We start from the raw sequence: 23,866 nt of genomic DNA, 5'->3' as shown, positions 1-23,866 counted from the left end.
CCTGAAGTAACACTCAGCAATCGGAGTTATTTTCCCCACAAAGCTCTGCCTCTTGAGATTTGAGCAGATCAAATGGAAGCATCAAATAGGAAAGTCATTTCTATTAGAAAGGGATGACTCATGGAAATGCTACTATCTTTACACTTTGTCTTTTTAGGGGACACGTGGAAGAGATTGCTGTGCAGCCTTTAAAGTGTGCAGAGCTCCCATTGATTGGTATTCATGCACAGGCAATATGGTTGATGCCAGTTATTCTGTTTCCTGGACAGGGGCTTAGAGTAATGTCTGGCTCCTCCTAGTAAATTTGATTATATGTAGACTCACTTCCAGCCCCATCCTGTGTCCACTGCTGTATTAATAATTTGCCCTTCTCTGATTGTTACAAACTGCTCTAGGTTCTTGTTTGGAATACACAGAAGGAATATCTACATGCTAACTCTTCATAGGCTTCTTTATCTAGGACTTACATGTCAGAGGGCTGATGGCCAGTGATTCATACAAATAAAGGAGCAAGCCCCACAGACACTAAAGTCTTAATAAAAGTTAGAGGTTCTCTGTGTAGGCTGATCTGCATTTCTGCATGGGAAGAAGAGATGCATATTCTACCCCTGCTGTCACAGGACAGGGCTTACTCAAGCCCATTCACTTTAGGATTGTGATTCCTGCTGCTGGGATGAGAAAGAGAGAGAGAGAGAGAGAGAGAGAGAGAGAGAGAGAGAGAGAGAGAGAGAGACAGAGACAGAGACAGAGACAGACAGAGACAGAGACAGAGACAGACAGAGACAGAGACAGAGACACAGAGACACAGAGACAGAAAGACAGACAGAGACAGAGACAGAAACAGAGACAGAGAGACAAAGACAAAGACAGAGACAGAGATAGACAGAGACAGAGAGACAGGGAGAGAGGGAGAAAGACAGAGACAGAGACAGAGAGAGTGCCTGCCCTGAGGGCAGGCTGGGTGGTGGTGGGGAAGTGGTTGGAGGGAAACTGGGGATATTGGTGGTTGGAAATGTACTTGGAAATGTACTCTGGTGAATGGACTGGTGCTGGAACATTGACTGAAACCCAATCATGAAGAGCTTTGTAACTATGTATCTCACGGTGATTCAATAGCTCTTGTAGCACTGTCCTCCCATTGTTCATGGATATGCTCCAGCTGGCACCAGTAACGTCTCCATTGTGAGACTTGTTGTTACTGTTTTTGGCATTTCGAATATACCTCGGTAGCTTGCCAGGCTCTGCCCAACGGGCAGGATACTCTCGGTAGCTTGCCGGCTCTCCAGACAGAGGAATCGAACCCCGATCGGCAGCGTGCAAGGCAAACGGCCTACAGCTGTGCTATTGCTCTAGTCCTCTAGTCCACGGTGATTCAATAATAAAAACAAATGAGAAAAGAGAAAAAAAAAAACACCTCAACCAGTGTGTTGTCAAACCTGTTGCGGTATTTTAGGAGCTTGAGCACCAGAGTCTCCAAAGTAACTTACCACGCCTATAGGGTTTGGGGGGTGGGAGGGGAAAGTAGGGATGGGAGTTGGTTATTCCGAAGTGATTCTTGGTTGGTGAAATGCTGGGACTTCCTAGCATCTTCAAACGTTTGCTAAGTTCCGTGTCTATGGCAGAATGTGGGCACCCTTATTTCAACAGATTTCCAGGGTGACCCGAGGGCCAGGAGCCTGGGACTTCAGAGCCTTTGGAGCACGCCTGGCTCTGCCGCGGCGCAGGTGCGGAGGGCCCCGCGGGGCCGAGCCTGTCTCACGGACCCCAGAGGGTGCAAGAGAGGGTGCGGGTCACTGGGATGAGGGCGTCGGCCTTGGTGCCATTGCTGGACTCAAGGCTCAAGTCCTTCTCTGTCCGGGGCTGGCGGGCCTCGGAGTCGGAGGGCGCACGGGAGAGACCGGTACCTGGCACACCCGAGGCTCGGGAGCGGGGCCAGCCCGCCAGCGCCGCTCCCGGCCGGCCCGCCCCGCCCGTCCGGCCCGCACTCGCCGCGCTCCTCCTCCTCCTCCTCCCTCTCCTCCTCCCCGCCTCGCTCCTCCTCGGCTCCTCCCGTCCGCCCGCGCCCCCGCCCCGCGCTCACTCGGGGCAGCCCCGGCCCAGCGTCCGCCGCCGCCGGCCCCGCACGCGCCCGGCCCCACCATGCGCCCCCCGGCCCCCGCGCTGGCCCCGCCGCTGCTGCTGCTGCTGTTGCTGGCCCCGCGCGCCCCCGCCGGCCCCGCGCCCGACGACAAGAGAGGTAGGAGCGCCGCGCCCCCGCCCCCGCCCGGCCCGCGCCCCCCAGCCCCCGACCCGCGCCCCCCAGCCCCGGCCCGCGCCCCAGTGCCGGCTCCCACCCGCGCCCCGCGCCCCGCCGCCTTTCCTGTTTCCCTGAGGATCTGCTGCGCCCGGGCGGCCTGAGGAACTGGACGTTTCCGCGCCGGGCGGGGCAACAGTGCGGACGACAGTGCGGAGACGGGCGCGAGTCCCGCGCCTGCTGCAGCGCCCGCAACTTTCTTCCCCAACTTTCCCGTCCTCGAGCGCACGCCCCGCCAACGCCCGCGGCGGGGGTCGGTCCCGCGGGGCGCCCGTGGGGCACTGTCCCTCGGCTGGGCTGGGCTGGGACCCCGCGCGTGTGGGGCACTGTCCCCCGGCCGGGCGGGGACCCCGCGCGTGTGGGGCACTGTCCCTCGGCCGGGCTGGGCGGGGACCCCGTGGCCGCGCGCTCTGCGCCCGGGACTCCGCGCCGGGACAGCCGTGGGAACCGTCCGCCCCAGCTCCCGCGCCGCGCGCACATCTTGGCCCGCTCGGAGCGCCGGGTCTCCCCGCACCTGTGGCTGTGCGGGGACGGATCCCGGGTCGCGGACCCCGGCCGGGCCGTCGCCTCCTCCACGGAAAGAGCCCCCGACCACGCTAGGGACGTGCAGTCACCCGTAGCCCCTCACTCGCGGCTCTAAAACCAAGCCCCGGCCCCGCGGCCCCGCACCCCACCCCCACTGTGTGGCAGAGTAGGGCTTACAGGCTTCGTCCTCAAAATCTCGGTATTTTCTCCCGCGGGTGTTTCATTTAACCTTTTGAAGAATTTGACTTTAGGCCAACGAAAATATTAAACCTAATTAAGAAAAAACCTAACTGATATCCATGGTTCACGTGTGCCAAGTGTCCAGACCAAACATGAGCGAGTCTGGCTTCGTGACTACCGACCATAAACCCACTTGACATGAAAAACATGCCTCAGAAGGTTTAATTGCACAATTTCAAAATCCAGCAGCCAAAAGCCGAGAGTCAGGTCTGTGCTTGCTGCTGATGTCATTGGCACCAGGACGGGCCTTTGGTGCTGAGAGCGTTCCTAGGGGAACGTTAAATATAGCAGGTGAACAAATGTTAAGGCATAGAGCAATGCTTACCAAACTTTACTGCACTTTAGGATCACTTGGAATTTTTTTTATTTTTTTAAATTTTTTTAATTTTTATTTATTTATTTATTTTTATAATTTATTTATTTTTAATTAGAGAATCACCGTGAGGGTACAGTTACAGATTTATACACTTTTGTGGAATTTTTTTTTTAAGTGGAAACTTAAACCTACCTCCAGACGTTCTGGTTATATTGGTCTGTATTGAAATCTGCGTCTTGGGATTTATTTCATTGTTCAAAAGTTTCTGTAGTGATTCTGTTTATTGGGCAGCCAGACTTGAGCATCTCTGGCTATGAAGGAAAGATCAGCCGAGTCTCCGGAAAGATTACATGCCAACATAAAGAGCTCTTTTGGAACATCTGGAGTTTGAACTAGCTTGCAGAGTATGGGAGTGAGTGGGCGGCTGATTCGAATAATAGCTGATTCGCTCGCCTTGCTGAGGGAGCCGGTGGAAATCGGTCGCTGCTTCCGCCTACCTGCCTGAAGGATTCCCCTCCTCTTTGCTTTGCCTCCAGAGGCTGCGGTCCTTTCCCACAAGCCCCTGACAAAAGGGTCTTCTGAGGTAGGCGGCTTTTTCTCTTCTTGGTGCAGGGGCCCCTATCCTTATTTTTAACCAAACTCTTGGAGAACCTCCAAAGCATCACTTTTCTCACTCCAGAAATATTCCAGCCCTTTGATGTTAGCCTTTGAACACTACTATTAGTGCTTGGATACTTGTTTCTAGGAAGAAAAAAATGAAAGAAAGAAACACTACGTAGTTTGCTAGCTTGCTCCATATTTGCTTAAAACAGAATTCTCCTGAATAAAATATAGCAGGTGAACAAATGTCATTTTGTTGAAGTAACATAAAAAAGGCCAGAATTTAAGAAGCAGATTTTTTTAAAGTTTTTAAAAATTGATTGAGGTTTTGTGATTTACAACACTTAATGATGGTTTCCTGTGTGCATAGTTAAAACTTCATTCCCAGCATCTGGGCACCCACTCCCTCACCCAAGGCTCTCTTTTGTTGCTCCCCTCCCCTCCAGCTCAGTTTGTGATCATTTCTCCCATTGTATTGCTTTTGGCCCTTTGTTGCTACTTTGCTTTGAATCTTTAAGTCCCACATATGAGAGAGTCATTTTACTCAACATGATTCTCTAGTTATATCCATGACCAGAAATGCATGATTTTATTCATTTTTAGAGCTGCGTACTATTTTATTGTGTATATATACTGCAACTTCTTGATCCATTCATTCACAGTTGGGCATTTAGGTTGTTTCCATATCTTGGCTTTTGTATTAAGTGCTATGATGAACAGAGGTATGCATAGATCCTTTTTGCATGTACTGAATTAATGTTTTTGTATTTTGATAGATGCCAAAAGTGGTATTGCTGGGTCAGAAGGTAAAACTGTTCTTATATTTTGAGAGATCCCTATCTTAATTTTTAATGTAAGAAGAGAGGAAAGACAGCAGATATATCAGTTAGTCCCACCGTGAGAAACGCAGCTGTCTGCTATCCTGGTCCAGGTGCTACTCCGGTTCCCTGGAAGTCTCTGCCCACCTCTTGTGGAGGCATTGCCACCAAATCAATAGCATACTGAAGTTGCTGGAGGGATGTTCAGTTAGCCCTTGGTTTTTGAAAAATGGAAAGATAAAGGTGTTGCTCTAGAGAGCCCCGGATGGTATTCCAAAGATGCAGTAATTCTCACCCAAACTGCCTTGACCTCACCTCTGAAGATCCTCTGAAGATATTACTGATTTGGGAAGAGTGGGTCATTTTACAAGAAAGAAAGGTTTTGAATTGTCCCTACCAAGGCCCTCCTTCCTCCAGAGACAGTGCATCTGAGGGGCCTCATTCAGTCCTGATGAAACCAGGTCTGACCTCCCTTCCCCGTTCTGTGTGCAATGGTGGCAGAACTGTGTCTTCATTTCTGAGCACAGTGAATATTTCTTTAGTGCTTAGAGTATGTCAGACATCATGGGTTAAAAATGGACAGGAGTAATGGTAATAGTTTCTGTTATTTCTTCCAGAGTGTGGGAGAATTTTTGTTTTTGTTTTTATGTCAGGCATCAAACCCAGGGCCTCATGCACGCAAAGCATGCACTCTGCCACTGAACTACATCCTTGGCCTCCAGAGTGAGATTCATTAAGCCACCCACTTCATATTAACAAATTGCTTTTCAAATCTGAGAAGGAAGCCTATGGTCTGTGTCCATTGTATATTTATACCTCTATAGTGACTGCCTAGTACCTCTAGTCAGTGTTTTGTATTGTTTTGTTTTGTGTTTAGTAATATACCAGTCCTTTCTCAGGGGCTACTCCTGGTTCTGTGCTCAGGAATCACTCCTGGCAGTACTCAGGGCATCAGATGTAGTGCCAGGGATTGATCACATGCTAGACAGGCACGTTAACCCAGGTGCTGTCTCTCTGACCCACTTCAGTAAACTTTTAACTGTTATTTCTGACTTCCTTCATCTTGTTTTGCAGTTCAAATTTATTAAGAAACTTAGTTTGAAGTTGCTGACTTCCTTCATTTTATTCTGCAATTCAAATTTATTAAGAAACTTAGTTTGAAGTTGCTGATTGCCAAAATCATTTGTACTGCATAATTAGACATGGTTCACATGACAGCATTAACATGCTTTGGAATGTTTTTCTAGGTAGTATCAGTAAATATGAAAGATTCCACCTTGTTTAAAAAGAAAATACTCTTTGTTGTTCTTTGATCTAAGCTCCAGGACCAGCAGCTTGTATCTGAAACTTTGTTGACAGAGGTGGAAAACTTACTCTAGTAGTAAATTGAGGATTATGTGTATTTAAAGCAAGAAAGTCCTGTGTTTGTGCCCCCAGCTCTTACATGGGATTTGGTCAGAAAGTGAGGAATCCTTATCTTGTCAAATGACCCTAGAAAATCACTTGGACCTTGCTATGTGCTTGCTGTGAAAGGTGTGTGCACGCGTGCATGTGCATGTTTTAGTGAGTAGAAATAGAAATAGATTTATTTATAGTGAGTTTTAGCAATAGGGGCATGGTTTAAGAAAAGGTTGTTCTTGGTCCTTAGGGCTATGTCTATACTATTCCCATGAAACTTCTATTTAAAAACTAGAGTCTGCTTCTTAGATTCATACTTTAAAAATTCCATCAGGTTTTACCTATCATTTACAGAAACTTGAAATTATAATTGCAAATTTTTCTTTTTTGATCTCAGCTCATTTGCACTGGTTTATTATTGAACCTTTTTCACATATGAATCACTGTATCACTGTCATCCTATTGTTCATCAATTTGCTTGAGTGGGCACCAGTAACATCTCCATTCCTCCCAGCCCTGAAATTTTAGCAGCCTCTCCTTACTCATCTTTCCCACAACTGGAGAGTCTTTCAGGGTCAGGGGAATGAGACCTGTTATTGTTACTGTATTTGGCATATTGAATATACCACGGGGAGCTTGCCAGGTTCTTCCGTGACTTTGAATAAATAAAAAAATGAAATTGCAGAATACTATATAACTGACTTACAAAGTTCACATGGGGGTCTGGTGCTTCAGCAGGGCCACCAGTATCTGCGGGGCAAGCACATCAGCAGCCTGATGGTACCTCCAGGCTTCCTAATACCCAAAAACTGCCACTCTATCTCTGGCCATACCCCAACAACTCGGGACCAACTTTCCCAAGAAATTAAATAGCCAAAAGTTAGGTAATGGGAGCCACACCCACAAACTACCTCCAGCTCAGCTATGTAAGCTTATTTATCGACCTTGCTTCAGAAACTCATAAATACATGTCAAAAGAGATCAAAAGCCTCAGTTAACCATGCAAGACTGAATAGACCAGGGTCAATCGAAGGGGGCCAGGTCAGCCTTGTGCACGTTCAAGCAGAGGCCCTGGCAGCCATTTGCTCCACAGTTCAAAATTGCCACCATGTCCCAGCTGGACTACACCATCTCAGGATGGACCTCACCGATGAATGAATAGTCATATTCATATAAATATGAGTAGAGAATATACTTATACTAGTTTCTTTGCATAGGTCATTTTTATTTGATATCACACTTTGGGTCCTTAGCTCTCTTTTTTATTTCCCTCCTAAGTGCTTTTCTAAGAAAATCCCAACAGCTGGCTAAGGATCATTTGTGATTGGCCCATGCACATAAGCAGGTTACTTTGAATCTGGGCAAGGATCCAGCCCTTGAGAATTATGTCAGATAACCGGTTTGACTGAAATTTTTTCTTTTTTAGTCATTAGAGACAGCACACTAAGATGGAGACATTTTGATAGAGATAGGTTAGTTTTCCAGAAATTCTCCTGAGCCAGCTGGACGGTAGAGGAATGATCGGAGCTAGTGGCACTGGTGGTTGCTCAGCCCTTGGAAGCTCTGTGCTGGAGTTACACTCTCATCTGTGAAGACCCTGAAGTGTAATGTTACTTGCCTTGTCCTGTTGAGTAGCATCTGTGAACTGCATATGCTTAAAATAAATGTTATTCTTGCCAAATTGCAGCAGTGTTCTTCAGAAAGTAATATGTGAAAACTAACATGAAGGGATAGAATTTACCTTTTTGTTCCACATTCTGTCTTCTTGCAGATTCTCAAAAAAAGAATAACTAGAATGCAAGTGTTTTGTGACTATAGTTGGAACTTTCATTAGCAAGAATATCCAATTTCAAGCCACTGAGATAAACGTTAGATAGACTTGCCTTATGCCTGGTCCTAAATACACAAAATAGTACCCTGTTAAAAGGGGTCAGCACATGGCCCTGGTTAGTATAGTGACATAACTTAACCACTATTGTTTGACCCACAGGTATAAGACCTAGGCTTGCTCCCTATTCAAATGTAATACTTTATTATTTCTTGTTAAAATGCAGAAGGCTCAATCTGAGGTTTTTCCTGTTTCATTTTCATTTTGCATTGTAGGAATGAATCAAACTTGGTACTTGACCTTAAGTGTCTGGAAGTCAAGTGAAGGAAGAGAATTAGATGTGGGATGTAATTATAAAACAGTGCTATAGGAGCAATGATAGAATTCTGTATGTGCTTAAAATACTGAGTACTATTTGGGAGGGCTGCACTCCCAGATGCATTCAGGACTTGGTCTTGGCTGTGGTTCTCAGGGATCACTCCTGATGGTTCAAGGAAGATTGGGAATTGAACCTAGGCTGACCACGCGTGCAAGCAAGCATCCTATCTGTTGTATTTACTCTCCAGCCCACATCTTAACTTTTTAATTCCGCCTGGTAAAAGGCCCTGGACAAGCTTCAAATCAGCTCCCTTTGAGTCTGAAAAGTGCTGTAGGTTTTTCTCCAGAGTATATGATGTGAAGGGCATTCCAGAGGGTTCCAGGAGTTACACATTCTGAAAAGCACTCGTGATACAACAGCTAGGAGAGCTCTGGTTTCTCTGCAGCCTTACCTGATGGAGGGTCACTCAGGATGGAGCTAGACACTTCAGTGATGGGTTTAGTATTTTAGAAAATAGCTTTGGAGCAGTGTGGGCAATGAACTATAGAGGTATAGGTGAACTAGGAAGACAGGTACTACCGAAGAACAGATGATGGAGCAGGGGCAGTGAGGGTTAATGATTCGGGTGAACCTAGAGGCAGAACCCACTGATAATTGTGTCACCAGTGCAGGAAGTAGGTTTGGGGCAATGGTTCAAGTTGCAAGGCAGTGACTGCATTGTGAGTTGTTGAGTTTTTGTCTGGTGGTACATGGCCCCCAGAATTGCCAGGTATGGCCATGGCACCCCAGAACACATTGGGCCAGAGTAACCAAGCGACTAGACCTGCAAGACCAACCTTCCCCCCACTTCCATGTACCACTGATATGTGGACCTGATCAAGCAAACAAAAATAAGTGCAAGTAAAGAAGCCCATGGACACTCAGAGTTGTGACTTGGAAGTCTGAAAAATAATGAATCCTTTCATTGATCCTTTAATTTAATCCTTTAAATTTAATCCTTTAAATTTAACTTTAAGTTAGAGGTGAGAGAAGAGGAGGTCCTCTGAGATAGCATTGTGGCCTTTGGAGGTAGTTTTTTGTTCTTTCCTGCAGGTACTGTTGGCTGGAGAACCACTTAGCTCAGCCTACCTCACTCTCATTGTCATATTGAGCCATGGCAGTTTCCGAATTTCCAGCTGCTTTCTGGATTAGGCTGCTATGTGAGCAGCCAGGCTAGATGCAGTTTCAGCAACTGACAATTTGTCTATCAAGCATATAAATAAATTAGGAATTATATTTGCATATTGCTACAGATCTGATGATGGAACTTGTCTATTTCTTATTTAGGACAGTATTTGGATTTCTAAATTAACGATGAAAACAAAAAAGAGAAAAAGCCTCAATTAGTAAGCTTTTTCTAACATACCTAAGAATCATAACAAAACATTCTTTAATTGATTTTTTATTGTAGTTTAGGTGTCATGGTTGAAAATCATCAACATGTATGGTTTTGATTTTCAGTAAATGCTCTCCACTAACATTAGAGTATCACAGATACAGTATCACCAGCATCTTCCTGTATCTTCCAGTTCATCGCTTTTCCCTCCATCCCTTTATCCCATTGCTTGGTAATCCAGTTTTGTAATCCAAGACTAAAGGATTGTCATTATTTGATACTGTCTTTTACCTTGTTCTGTTTCTCAGTATGCAACAGATGAATGAGATCATTTAGTATTTGCCTTTCTCCCTCTGACTTAATTTGCTTAACATGATAGCCTCCAGTTTCATCCAACTTGAAGGAAAGTGCAAGATTTACCCTTATAGGTGCCTTGTATTACATTGTGTAAATATATCACACTTTAAAAAATCCACTCATCTGGGGCTGGAGCAATAGCACAGCGGGTAGGGCATTTGCCTTGCATGGGGCCAACCAGGTTCGATTCCCAGCACCCCATATGGTCCCCTGAGCACCGCCAGAAGTAATTCCTGAATGCAGAGCCAGGAGTAACCCCTGTGCATTGCCGGGTGTGACCCAAAAAGAAAAAAAAATCCACTCATCTGCCATTGGATATTTGTGTTGTTTTCATATCCATACTGTTCTAAGTACAATAGTGATATAGTGAACATGGGTGTTTATTATATCCATTTTATTATATCCATTTTAATGAATGTTTTTGTGTTTGGGTAAAGATACCTTTGGAAGTTTATCCCTACTTTTCTAGTAAATCTCCATACCGTTTTCTATAGAGGCTGAACCAGGTATCATTTCTAACAGTTAAAGAGGGTTTGTTTTTCACTACATCTTCACTAATGCTGGTTATTTCCAGTCTTTTTGATATGTTCTATTCTCACTGGTTTGGAATGTTGTTATTTTGATGTGCATTTCTCTAAAGACAAGTTATTACGAAGACTTTTTCATATGCCTACAGTAAGTATTTATGCCCTCTTCATGAAAATGTCTGTTCATCTCCATTCTCAGTTTTTTCATAGGGTAATTGGTATTTTTATTGTTGAGCTTTGTGTGTGTTTCATGTATCTCAGCCCTTAATCTGGTGTATGGTGTACAGATATTTTTCTTTCATTCAGTAGAACATCTTCTAATTTTAGCCTACATTTCTTGTGCTATGTAATTAATTTTTTTAATTTGAGGGAGTCATGTTTGTCATTATTTCTGTTTCTATTTCATGTTTCTCCTTTTTTTTGCCAATGGAGTCAAATCAGAAGATTTTTCTGAAGTCTATTTCCTACAGTTATATGTCTTATTAGTAAAATATATAATTATATATCACTGTATCACTGTCATCCCATTGCTTATCGATTTGCTTTAGCAGGAACCAGTAACATCTCCATTGTGAGACTTGTTACTGTTTTGGGCATATCGGATACACCACGGGTAGCTTGCCAGACTCTGCCGTGACATTTTTAGTAAAAAATATGTTTTACTCAATGTATTTTATGGAGTCTGGTTTTAAATCCACTTTGAATTAACTTTTGTGTATGGTTGCTGTGATATATAGATCCAGTTTTTTAAAATGTGCCTATCCAGTTTCCAAACACCATTTGTTGAGGAAACTTTTCTTGCTATGTGCTATGTATCCAGCATCTTTGTCATAGATTGCCTGTTCATAAATCTCTGGGTCCCTCAATTGTATTTCATTGATCTGAGAGTCTATCTTTATTCCTGTACCTGACAGTTTTGATTACTGTAGCTAATAGTGTGATTTAAAAATCAGGAAAGTCAATACTTTCCATCGCCCTCCTCCCCGGCCCCAGCCCCCAGGGTCACTCTAGTTATTCAGAGAGATTTATTACTCCATACCTATTTTGGTAGCTTCTGTTCTAAGTTCTTTAACACTGTCAACAGAATTTTTATGGGAATTGTATTGAATATATGATAATCTCCTCATCAGCCACCTTCCAGAACTCACGGCTGCTTCTCCTGGAAGGGAGCATAAAATGAGGCCCCCATAATCATGCCACCGGACTCCGTGCCAGGCTGTTTTCACTTGGGGAACCCTAAAGGGGGGCAGGTAGGAACTCTCCCCCCCCAAGGGACCCAGCCCTGGCAGCCGACCTCCACTATTCAACTGCTGCCATGGTCCAGGCAACTTTCCACAGGCTCGGGCCAAGGCTTACACATGAGTGAACAAACATTCCTGGACCATGCACGTGACACATCATCATAGAGAGAAATAAATATATATGCCTCTTGGAGAGCCCGGCAAGCTACCGAGAGTATCCTGCTCTTATGGCAGAATCTGGTAAGCTCCCAGTGGCATATTCACTATGCCCAAAACAGTAACAATAGCAGGTCTCATTCCCCTGACCCTGAAAGAAGCCTCCAATCGTTGGGAAAGACGAGTAAGGAGAGGCTACTAATATCTCAGAGCTGGGACAACTGGAGATATTACTGGTGCCCGCTCGAGTAAATCAGTGAACAACAGGATGACAGTGATACGTTGATATGATGCTTTGGGCAGGATGGTCATTTTGGTAATGTTAATTTTTCCAAATCATGGACTTGGACAATTTTTCCAGTTGTGGTGTCCTTTTCTATTTCTTTCAATAATGATTTAAAAGTTTGTTAGTTTATTATTATGGTTTTGGGGTGCTTCTCAAGGATTAGTCCTGGCTCTGTGCTCAGGAGTCAATTCAGGCAGTGCTTGGGTCAACATGTGCAGTGCCAGGAATCGAATCTGGGCCAGCCATGTGAAAGGCACCCTACCCACTGGGCTACCTTTCTGGCCCAGTCTCGATTTTTTTGCATTGGTTTTGTTGCTTCTTTTTTATTAATTAATTTAAAAAATTTATTAGTGAGTGACCGTGGGGGTACCGATACAGAATTACAAGCTTTTGTGCTTGCGTTTCAGTCATACAATGATTGAGTACCCATCCCTCCACCAGTGCTCATTTTCCACCACCAATGGTCTCGGCATCCCTCCCACCAAACCGACCTCGTTCCCCCCTACCCCCACCCCACCCCGCCTCTGTGGCAGGGCATTCCGTTTTGCTCTTTCTCTCCTTTTGGGTGTCGTGGTTTGCAGTAAAGGTATTAAGTAGGCATCATGTTTGGTCTATAGTCTACTTTCAGCCCACCTCTCCCATCCTGAGCGGGCCCTCCTAGCACCCTTTACTCAATGGTCCCTTCTCTATCTGAACTGCCTTTTCCCCCAGCATGCGAGGCTGGCTTCTAAGCTGTGGAATAATCCTCCTGGTACTTATCTCTGCTCATTTTGGGTGTTAGTCTCCCATTCTGTTACTTTACATTCCACAAATGAGTGCAATCTTTCTATGTCTGTCCCTCTCTTTCTGACTCACTTCACTTAACATGATACATTCCATGTTGCTCCACCTATATGCAAATTTCATGACTTCATCTTTTCTAACAGCTGCATAGTATTCCATTGTGTAGATGTATCAAAGTTTCTTTAACCAGTCACCTGTTTTAACCAGGCACTCGTTTTTTTCCCAGATTCTGTCTATTGTAAACAGTGCTGCAATGAACATGTAAGTGCAGATGTCATTTCTACTATACTTTTTTGCATCTCCAGGATATATTCCCAGAAGTGGTATTGCTGGGTCAAATGGGAGCTCAATTTCTAACTTTTTGAGAAGCGTCCATACTGTTTTCCAGAAGGGCTGAGCCATTTGGCATTCCCGCCAGCGGTCTGTGCGTGGTTGACTTCTTATCTTCAGTGCATTGTGGTCTGCAAAGGTAGTTGATACAATTTCTATCTTCCTGATTCTATTGAGGTATGTTTTGTGATTCAGCACATGGTCTGTTTTGGAAAATGTTCCGTGTGCACTGGAAAAAAAAGTGTGTATTTTTTCTTTTGGGGATGCAAAGCCCTGTATAGATCTATTAGCCCTGTCACTCTGTCTCTTTCTTCAAAGCCAGTGTTTCCTTGATGAGTTTTAATCTTGTAGATTTATCTGGAGGTGATAGGACAGTGTTGAAGTCTCCAACTACTACTGGGTTGTTAGCAATGTCCTTGTTAAAATCTGTTAGCAGTTGTTTTAAGTATTTAGCTGGTCCCTCATTAGGTGCATATACATTAAGAAGTGTGATTTCTTCCTGCTGTACATATCCCTTGACTAGTAAAAATTGGCCTCCGCTGTCCTTTCTAATCTTTTTCAACCTGAAATCTATGTTGTCGGATACTAGTATGGCCACCCCGGCTTTTTTGAAGGAGTTGTTTGCTTGCAGGATTGTTTTCCATCCTTGGACTTTGAGTCTGTTTGTTCTGACTGTTCAGATGTGTTTCTTGTAGGAAGCAGAATGTTGGATTTAGTTTCCAAATCCATTTTGCCACTCTGTGTCTCTTAATTGGTGCATTTAGACCATTGACATTGAGGGAGATTGTTGTCATGGGTTTTGTGCTATCGTTGTGTAGGGGTTTGTTGTGCTTGTAGGGTTTTTTCTTGTCTTACAGTAGCCCCTTTAGTCCTTCTTTTAAGTTTGGTTTGGAGTCTATGAAGTTCCTGAGCTGTTGTTTATCCATGAAATAGTGTATCCTTCCTTCAAGTTCGAGTGAGAGTTTAGCTGGATAGAGTATTCTTGGTGAAGCATTAATTTCATTGAGTTTTTTCACTATATCCTACCATTGTCTTCAGGCTTGGAGGGTTTCCTCTGATAGGTCTGCTGTAAATCTAAGGGGTGCTCCTTTGTATGTGATTTCCTTCTTTGACCTTGCTGCTTTGCAGTATTGTGTCTTTATCTGTGGCATCCATCATTCTGTCTATGATATGTCTTGGAGTCTTTTTATAGGGTCTATTAGCTGGCGCTCTTTGGGCTCCCTAGATCTGATTGCGTGCATTCTCCAGCTTCGGGAACTTTTCAGCAATGATATTTTTAACTGTGGCTTTTTTATTGGGGTTGTCTCTCTGTCCTTCTGGTACTCCAATGATTCTAATGTTATTCTTCTTGAAATCATCCCCTAGCTCTCTGATTCGCCTAAGAGCTATTTTGGGGTCTTTTCCCATTGCTTGTTGTTGCCTGTAAACTTCCTGCAGCTCATCTTCAAGTGCACTGATTCTGTCTTCGGCTGTGGCCATTCTATTGAGGACACCCACTGAGTTTTTAATTTCATCTGTGGAATCCTTAATTCATGACACTTCATTTTGTAGCTTTTTTATTTCTGCTCTCATTTCTTCCAGTATTTTCTCAGCTGTTTGTTCCATTGTTTCTTTCATGTCCTCCTTTAATTTCTGGATGTCTGTTGAGCCATTTCTTTGAGTTCATTGAACATCTTCAATATTTCATCTCTGCATTCTGTATTGGAGAGATTGTATTTGTGGGTAATGCTTGTTGAGGCACCTGGACTGTTTTCATCATCTCCTTGTGGTGGGGATTTTCGTTGTTTCTTCATGTTTTTGTAGTAGTGTGGTGGTGGCACCTTCCAGTTCACAAGTATTGCCCTCTTCCTCTCAGGTGCTCCTCAGCAGCTTAGGTGAGGTCTCCAGTGAAGTTTTGGAGCATGAGTTCTTTAATATTGGACTTGTAGAGCTTCTGGTGACGCCAGTATTATACTGCAATTGGAATACGCTACTGGACTATTGTCCTAATGTGTTTGAGAAGGCCAGGATAATCTCCATAGAATTAGGTGATGGAAATGAAGATGTGATTTCTGAGTGCCAGGAAAGGGGAAAATAACTTGGGGCAGTGAGTGGCTGCCTGGCCCCGAATAAGCCACGCCCACTTCTGCAGAAGCCACGCCCACTACCAAGATGTGCATTGGGTGCCAGTTGGTGGGGGAGGTGCGCAGAAACCAGGGAAAGGGTTTCTTTCCAAGAGCGGCACTGGAGGGTGGCTTAGGGGTGGATGGGATGGTGCTCTGAGAGGTGTGGTGACTCAGGATCCGAAGGAGACGCCTGAGGCACGGGAGCAGGGGAAGTGGCATCCCAGGTTCGATTACTGACTTGTTTCTTTTTTGTTGTTCCACTTTACCCATATATGTGAACTTGTCTTTTGATGTTCTTAACCTTTTAAAATTTATTTATTTATTTATTTATTTATTTTTATTGAATTGCTTTTATTTATTTATTTTTTTTTCAGACAGTATTATCAGTTCATTACATGGATACAAATATGGTTTAGCATTTACAAAATAATTACACCATGCCAAAAAAATGGAAAGATAGAAATCATATAATCATATTAATTGATGCAGAGAAAGCTTTTGACAAAATTCAACATCCATTCATAATCTAAAAAATCACTCAACAAAATAGGGATAGAAGAATGATGCAGGGGGGCAGGATGTTGGTTTGGGTTCATGTTTTTTTGTTTGTTTGTTTTTGGGTCACACCCAGCAATGCTTAGAGTTTGTTCCTGCTTCTGGCTCAGAAATTAATCCTGGCGAGCTTAAGAGACCATATGGGATACTGGGGATGGAACCCGAGTCAGCTGTATGCAAGACAAATGCCCTACACACTGTACTATTGCTCTGGCCCCTAAAGAATGCTCCTTCTATTCAAGTTATAATAGTCATTTACAACAAACCCACAATCAACATCATACTAAGAGGCAAAAAACCTGTGCCTTCCCTATGAGATCAGGCATAAAGCAAAGGATACCTACTTTCTCCAGTTTTATCCAGTAAAACCTTAAAAGTTATCACTGCTAAAAAGGGTGGGGGAGTTATCACTGCTACATTTATTTATTTATTTTTTTTTACAAGGCTTTCAGGTTTAAGTCACAGTCAAATACTGATTAAACCACCATCCCTTCACCAGTGCACCCGTTCCACCACCAAGAACCCCAATACACCCCCCTCCCACCCCTCCACCCATCTAAGTAGCTGATGATATTCCCATTATTCTCTCTATATATTGAGTACATTTCATATTTCCATACAGAACTCACTATTGTTGATTGGAAATTTTCCCCAACAATCAGGCCTGCTGAATAAGCATCATCTAATAATTTCTCTTCCTTGGCAAAGGTGAAGACTTTGAGTCCGCGCGGCCGCTATCGCGGCCGCGCGGTTTTGGGTTTCTAATATTTTAGCTCAGTTCACAGTCAAAATGGATGGCTGCAAGAGTCTGCTCTGGTGCCAAAATGGGTTAGGAGACCTCAGGATCACAGTCAGTAGGCGGGAGGCTCTGCTTCTCGTGCCGCGGCTCTTGGTTCATCTCTGGGCGGAAGGCGCGCCGGGAACACCTCCCCTCCCAGGATCACCTACAGGCTACGTCACTAAAGAAAGTCCTACCTCCTGGTGTAGGGGTCTTAGAGGGTGGCTCTCACCGCGTGGCTGCTGCCGCTGCCGCCATTTTCGCTCAGAAAAATGGGGTGGAGAGGGAAAAAAATCCCTTCCCGGGCTGCACGAGGTTGTAGTTCAGTTCGCAGTCAAAATGGATGGCTGCAAGAGTCTGCTCTGGTGCCAAAATGGGTTAGGAGACCTCAGGATCACAGTCAGTAGGCGGGAGGCTCTGCTTCTCGTGCCGCGGCTCTTGGTTCATCTCTGGGCGGAAGGCGCGCCGGGAACACCTCCCCTCCCAGGATCCTTGAATTGCTTTTAGATAGGATATTGCAAAACCGTTTATGATTGGGTTTCAGTCATACAATGTTCCAACACCCTTCCCTCCACCAGTGTAATTTCCTACCGCCAGTGTCCCCAGTTTCCCTCCCACCCCTTCAGACACCCCCAACTCAAATCTGCCTCTATGGAAGGCACCTATCTTCTCTTACTCGCGCTCTCATTTGAGGCATTATGATTTGCGATACAGATACTAAATAGTTATCCTGTATATCCCTTTACTACTTTCAATACTTGGTTCTTGTCCAGAGTTATAATTTCCAACTAGTACTGCCATAATAGACCCTTCTCTGTCTTAAAACCACCCTCCATCCTCCACATTCCCAACCATTGACCTGGCCCAGTTTCCCTAGCCTTGAATATTAGTTTCATACTTTTTAAATATATATATCCCTCAAATAAATGAAGTCAATATATACCTGTCCCTCTCCTTCTGACTCATTTCACTCAACATAATACTCTCCAAATCCCATCCATTTATAGGCAAATTTCGTGACCTCATTTTTCTTAACAGCTGTGTAGTATTCCATTGTGAAGATGTCCCATAGTTTCTTTATCTAGTTGTCTGTTCTCAGACACTCAGGTTGTTTTCAGATTCTGCCTATTGTGAATAGTGCTGCTCTTTCAGGGTCTTTCAGGGTCAGGGGAATGAGACCCATCACTGTTACTGGTTTTGGCATGTGAATATACCATGGGGAGTTTGCCAGACTCTCCCATGCAGGCAGGAAACTCTCAATAGCTTGCCAGGTTCTCCGAGAGGGAAAACTAGGCTATAAGCTCCTAGGAGCTTGGTTTTATAGTCTCTGGATGTTGGCTGTTGATGGGATTACATGTCGATGCTAGGGAAGTTTCTGGGTGTGACCGCCTAGCTACTGGAAAATGGGGGATCTGGGTGGAAGAGGCCCAGTCCTGATCCGAGCAGGCTTGGAGATCTCAGCCTCGGGTCCCACACACCTAGGTTCCTCTGCTGGTTCCTTCATGCGTGAGGCTCATCCAAACGTATGGAGAGGGGCCTTGAGCATGGCTGTGGCCACTTTTACTAAAGAGTCTTAAAATGTTTCTTTAGATGGATACTATTTTAAGTAGAATTATCTTTTTTCTTTGTTTATTATTTGATTTTGTGCCACATCTGACAGTGTTCAGGGCTTGCTCCTGGCTCTGCACTTAGGGATAGCTCCTAGCCATCTCAGGGGACTATGTTGGGTGCCAGGGATCGAACCTGGGTCTGCCCCACAAAGCCAAGTGCCCTAGCAGCTATACAGTTTTTCCAGATCCATTTTTATCTTTTAATTTATTTTTATATTGACTTGCAGCCAACTTTTCTGTATTGATCTTGTAGCCTGCTACTTTGCTATAATGGCTTATTGAGTGGAAGTTTTTTAGTGGAGTAGTTAGGGTTTCTATATCTAAAACATTATGTTTACTGTAAACAGTGATAATGTAACTTCTTTCCAACTTAGATGTCTTTGATTTATTTTTCTTGCCTAACTGCTGTGTAAGAGCTTCTGGAACTATACTGAATAACAATGGAGAAAGTGGACATCTTTGTCTTGTGCCTTATGTCAGAAGGAAGGTATTCATATTTCACCCATCAGTGAAATGTTAGCTGTGGGTTTGCTGTAAATGGCCATTGCTATTTTGCTATTTTAAGGTACATTCCTTTTTTTTTCTTTTTGGGTCACACCTGTGAAGCACAGGGGTCACTCCTGGCTCTGCACTCAGAAATTACCCCTGGAGGTACTCAGGGGACCATATGGGGTGCTGTGAATAGAACCTGGCTTAGCTGCGTGCAAGGAAAATGCCCTACCCACTGTACTATCACTACAGCCCTGAAGGTACATTCCTTCTATCAATATTTTGTTGAGGCTTTTATTTACTTTTTAATCAGAAATGGATATTGAATCTTGTCAAGATTTTCTCTACATCAGCTTAGTATGACCATGACTTTTTTCTTCTTTTTGTTTGTATGGTGTGTGACATCAATTTATTGTATATTTAACCATCCTTGAATCCATGGAATGAATCCCACTTGATGAACCATATGTTTTTTTCTATATGTTGTTGAATTTAGTTTTGCTAAGAACTTATTGAGGATCTTTGTTTCAGTGTTCATCAGTGATATGTACTTTTCTTTTTCAGTGTTATCTCTGTCTGCTTTTAGTATTATGGAAATAATGGCTCATAGATGCTACTAGGAAAGATTCCTGTCTCTTCAGTATTTTGGAAGACCTTGAGAATTACAGGCATTACGTTTTGTTTGAAGGGTTTGCAGACTTTACTAGTGTACCCATTTGAACCTGGATATTTCTTGGGAAGGATCTTAATTACAGGTTCAGTTCCTTAGTCATGATTTGTCTATTTGAATTTTTTTACTTCTCCCTGATTAAATTTCAAGAGGCTATATGATTATAAGAATTTGTCTGTTTCTTCTAGGTTCTCCAAATTAGTGATATAGAGTTAGTTATTCCTAGTTACTGCTTATGATCTTTTGCATTTTTGAGTTGTCTATTATCTCTCTCTTTTCATTTCTAATATGGCTTATCTGGGTTTATTTATTTTTTCTTTTGAATCTATATAAGAAATTGTCTGTCTTATAACACAGCGAGTAGGGCATTTGCCTTGCACATGGCCGACCTGGGTTCAATTCCTCTGCCTCTCTCAGAGAGCCCGGCAAGCTACCGAGAGTATCTCGCCCGCACGGCAGAACCTGGCAAGCTCTTTGTGGCGTATTCTATATGCCAAAAACAGTAGCAACAAGTCTCACAATGGAGATGTTACTGGTGCCTGCTCAAGCAAATCAATGAGCAACAGGATGACAGTGACAGTGGCAGTGATAGCACAGCGGGCAGGGTTGTTTGCCTTGCATGTGGCCGACCTGGGTTTGATTCCTTCGTCCCTCTCGGAGAGCCCGGCAAGCTACCAAGAGTAGTTGTTTTCTTCTGTAAGTTTTCTTAGCAAGATGGTTAGTGACCTCCTCTCCTCCATTCCTTGTTCATGTGTTCTTCGTACTGATCCTGCCGGGACACTCATAGAACCATTGGGCCCTCTTTCCTCAACCTGGAACTAAGAATCATGTGACAAGTATTTAAACAAGAAGATGTATTGCTGTGCCCCAGACCAGTTGAATAAAAATGCATTTGGGATCAAGCAACAGTCTGCACATTTTGTAACTTCAGACATTCTGACATGTGCATTAGGTGGTATGTGTAACTTAAAAGACATTTTGTCTTCGTTCTTAGTCTCCTATTTCATATTTCCATTTCTTGTTCAATGAGTTTCCTAAAGAAATGTTCTCCAAGAGTGTTTATAATTCATTTGCTTCATGAATTCACGAATCATGAAATCCCATTAATCACCGATTTCTCGGGCAGGCTCAGTAACCTCTCATTTTGTCCTTTCCCTGAGATCTTAGAAGTCCATCTCAACTCAGGCCTCCCAACGATGTTGCACATCAATGATGTTGATGTGGGCTCTTCAGGGTCAGGGGAATGAGATCCAGCTTGTTAATGGATTTTGCATATGAATACACCATGGGAAGCTTGCAAGGCTGTCCCAGGTGGGCAGGAAACTCTCAGAAGCTTGCCAGTTTCTCCCAGAGGGAGAAGCAGGCTAAAGATATCATGCGGCTGCGTCCTTCTGAGAGCTTGCTTTTAAGTCTCTCTCTGGATGTTGGCCATTGATGGGATTACACACACCTGCGTTCCTCTGCTGGTACCTTCATGCATGAGGCCTGTCCAAATGTGTGGAGAGGGGCCTCGAGCATGGCTGTAGCTAGGTTCTGGTGGTCTTTGGCCACCGGGAGCTCTGCTCAGGGTGGGGAGGAAAGCTGGAGCCCATCCCCTCTGAGGAGCCCCGGGGAAGACAGCCAGGCATGCAGGCAAGAGACTCTCTTCATGAATTAGGCTGTAAAAAAAATTAATCCATGAAAAATCTTATATGGTGGTTCCCAGAATGTTCTTCCTGAGACAGGATCACCTGGCACTTGAAGGAGACATATATTCCTAATGTCCAGTCTGGTATCTGTGCCTGGTCTTTGGTATTGCCCTCTTTGAGTCCACTGTATATGCAGGAACTGAAAATGGCTAATATACAAGAGACACACCAAACTGGCCCTGGGTACCAGGTATACTATCTTATTACACACAAGATAGCTGTGCTTGTCCACAGAGATTTATGTTTTGGAAGGACTGAGGAAAGGGTCATGTAGATGACTTTGCTGTAGTGCAACATCTTGTGAAAGACATGACTGAAATTTCAGTGGGACCCCAGAAAAGAATCACTGTGTCTCTTAGGCCCAGGTTCTCAGAGAGACCCTTGAGGCAGTCCCTGAGAATTGAATTTTGTCAAGTGTTTAGGCAAATGAAACAAATGTGTGACCCGGTGCTGCTTCAGCAAGGCCTCCATATTTTTTTTTTTGGTATCACTTTATAAATGTGACTCTTATTAAATGATAAGATTTCATAATTTATTGTTTTAATTATATACACTTATATAACATATATTACTATTTATTGTGGTCCCAGGGATCAAACAAAGTACCTCATTTACTCAAGGCAAATGATCTACCACTGAGGTAACATACCTGGCCCTAAGGATTTAGAATTTCTCACTTAATTTTTTTTAAATAATCCTGAGGACAGTTACAGTGCCAGCAGAAAGTGCCCCAGAGTTTCATCGTTTTACATTTTAAAATTCCAGTGCTATTTGTTATGTTTTAAAATGGCAACCAAACGTGAAGAATTACATTAGAATCTGTAAAAGATAGTTAAACCATTCTACTCAATAGTATGATTTGTCCTTAAACTGTATTACACATAAAGAAAATGACTTCATATCCTTTATTTAACTCCTGCTACTGAAAGAGATAAAGGAAGAAGGGGTATGCCTAATCCTAGACAGAATAAATATGTGTTGGATCACACTGAATCAGAAAATATCTCGCCAATGTGTTGAATTGTTGCCGCTTTTGAATTGAAGGCGTGTATGATTCCTGAATCACTATTGAAAATGACATAGATTTATGATTTATTTGCAGAATTATTTGGATACAAGCAGGTATATGTGTGAAAAAAAATTAATGATAAAAACTGTTGGTGCTATCTCGTGTTCTCATGCCTGCCTGTGTATAGAAGGAAATACAGATATTATTCTAAGAGCAGGCTGGTGAGCAGTTTTTGTAAGTGCATTTATGAAAGATTACATTTTGAAAACAGAAATGTGATACCTGGTGATTTCAGTCCCATAGACCTGGAGATCTGCCCACGTTGATGATGTCATAACTGCTTTAGCAGTTGTGTTTTTTTTACATATGAAACCATCATGACTATATTCTCCTTTCCTGTAGTACAGGTCTTAGAGAAAAATCAATGCCTTCTTTGTAGTCTCTTTGATATGATAAATTGCCTTATGTTCATGGAGAACTGCATATTTTCATGTCTTTGCTTCAGCTCATAAATTCTTCATTGTTTTAGTGTCTTGAGTAAAACAAAACTTACTGAATCTGTGCAGGTTGTTAGGAAGAGAGAAAAATGTGTCCTAAAATTTTCTTCTGTAAATGAGATTTGGTACCTTTTACAGATAGATTTGTTAAAGTTTAAGAAATACGGTTTTCTTATTTGCCAACAAGTGTTGAACACCTAAAAACTGCAGAAAGTTGCATTACATAGATTTTCTGCACTTATAGTAGGTTCCTACTTCAGTTTTGTACATCTGTGCCATCCTTGATGGCTTACATTGTGATAAACAAGAAAAAAGAAGCAAAGTATTTGTATGTTCTACTACTGTCTTGCAACAGCCTTTTACAATTAAAATTGTATTTTAAGATATTAATAGAAAACTTTTCTTTTTGCAAGAAAAACAAAACCCTCAGAGTCCCTAATTTCATCTACTGAAACACTTTAAAACAAAAAAATAATTTAATCACTGAAATTTACAATACTGCCAGTGATAGGATTTATGCATATTTCGTTCCAACACCACTGATTTCATCTACTTTTGATTAAATGTAGGTGACTGATAAAAAAATGAAAAGTGGAAAAGTGACTGCAAAAATATACTATTCTTTTTAAAGTTAGAAAAAAATCATTCAGTGTTCATGATTGTCTTAACATATGTATTGTATATAGCATTTCTTGAAAAGTGTTGCTAAAGGAGCTTTTTTTGGCATACACTTCAATATATCTTTCTTTACTGTTACTCAACAGAAAGAGAAAATGGTCAGAATTTCCTTCCCACTTTCGAATTCCATAAAATAACTCAATCAGGTCTTGGGAGTCACTCAAAGGACCCTACGTTTGGTTCCTAGTCTCCGAGAGTGGCCCTAAGCACTGAGCCAGGATCAGTCCTCAACATGTCCAGGTGTGGCCCTCCCCAGCCCCTCAGTAAATAAATAATAAATAAGGCCAAATGTTTCCAAGACTCATTTAACTGGAAACATCTCTGAAATTAAAGGCAAATCTAAATGTATGCAAGATATGCATGTACGCATGTCAGCAGTAAGTACATAGTCCTGT

General features: G+C 43.2%; 1 protein-coding gene across 1 annotated transcript in view; it reads left to right on the top strand.

The window, feature by feature from the left end:
• The first annotated feature begins 2,107 nt into the window (after positions 1-2,107).
• The window catches only part of EGFR (epidermal growth factor receptor), a 222,806-nt gene continuing 201,047 nt past the window's right edge, over positions 2,108-23,866 (top strand). Inside the window, exon 1 of the mRNA XM_055130606.1 lies at positions 2,108-2,236. Within this exon, the coding sequence (XP_054986581.1) occupies positions 2,140-2,236 (97 nt within the window). The 5' untranslated portion in view covers positions 2,108-2,139. The remainder of the gene's footprint in view (positions 2,237-23,866) is intronic.

Source organism: Sorex araneus, chromosome 3 (assembly GCF_027595985.1).
Source record: "Sorex araneus isolate mSorAra2 chromosome 3, mSorAra2.pri, whole genome shotgun sequence".
Classification (NCBI taxonomy): domain Eukaryota; kingdom Metazoa; phylum Chordata; class Mammalia; order Eulipotyphla; family Soricidae; genus Sorex; species Sorex araneus.
This window is presented reverse-complemented; position numbering and strand designations above follow the sequence as displayed.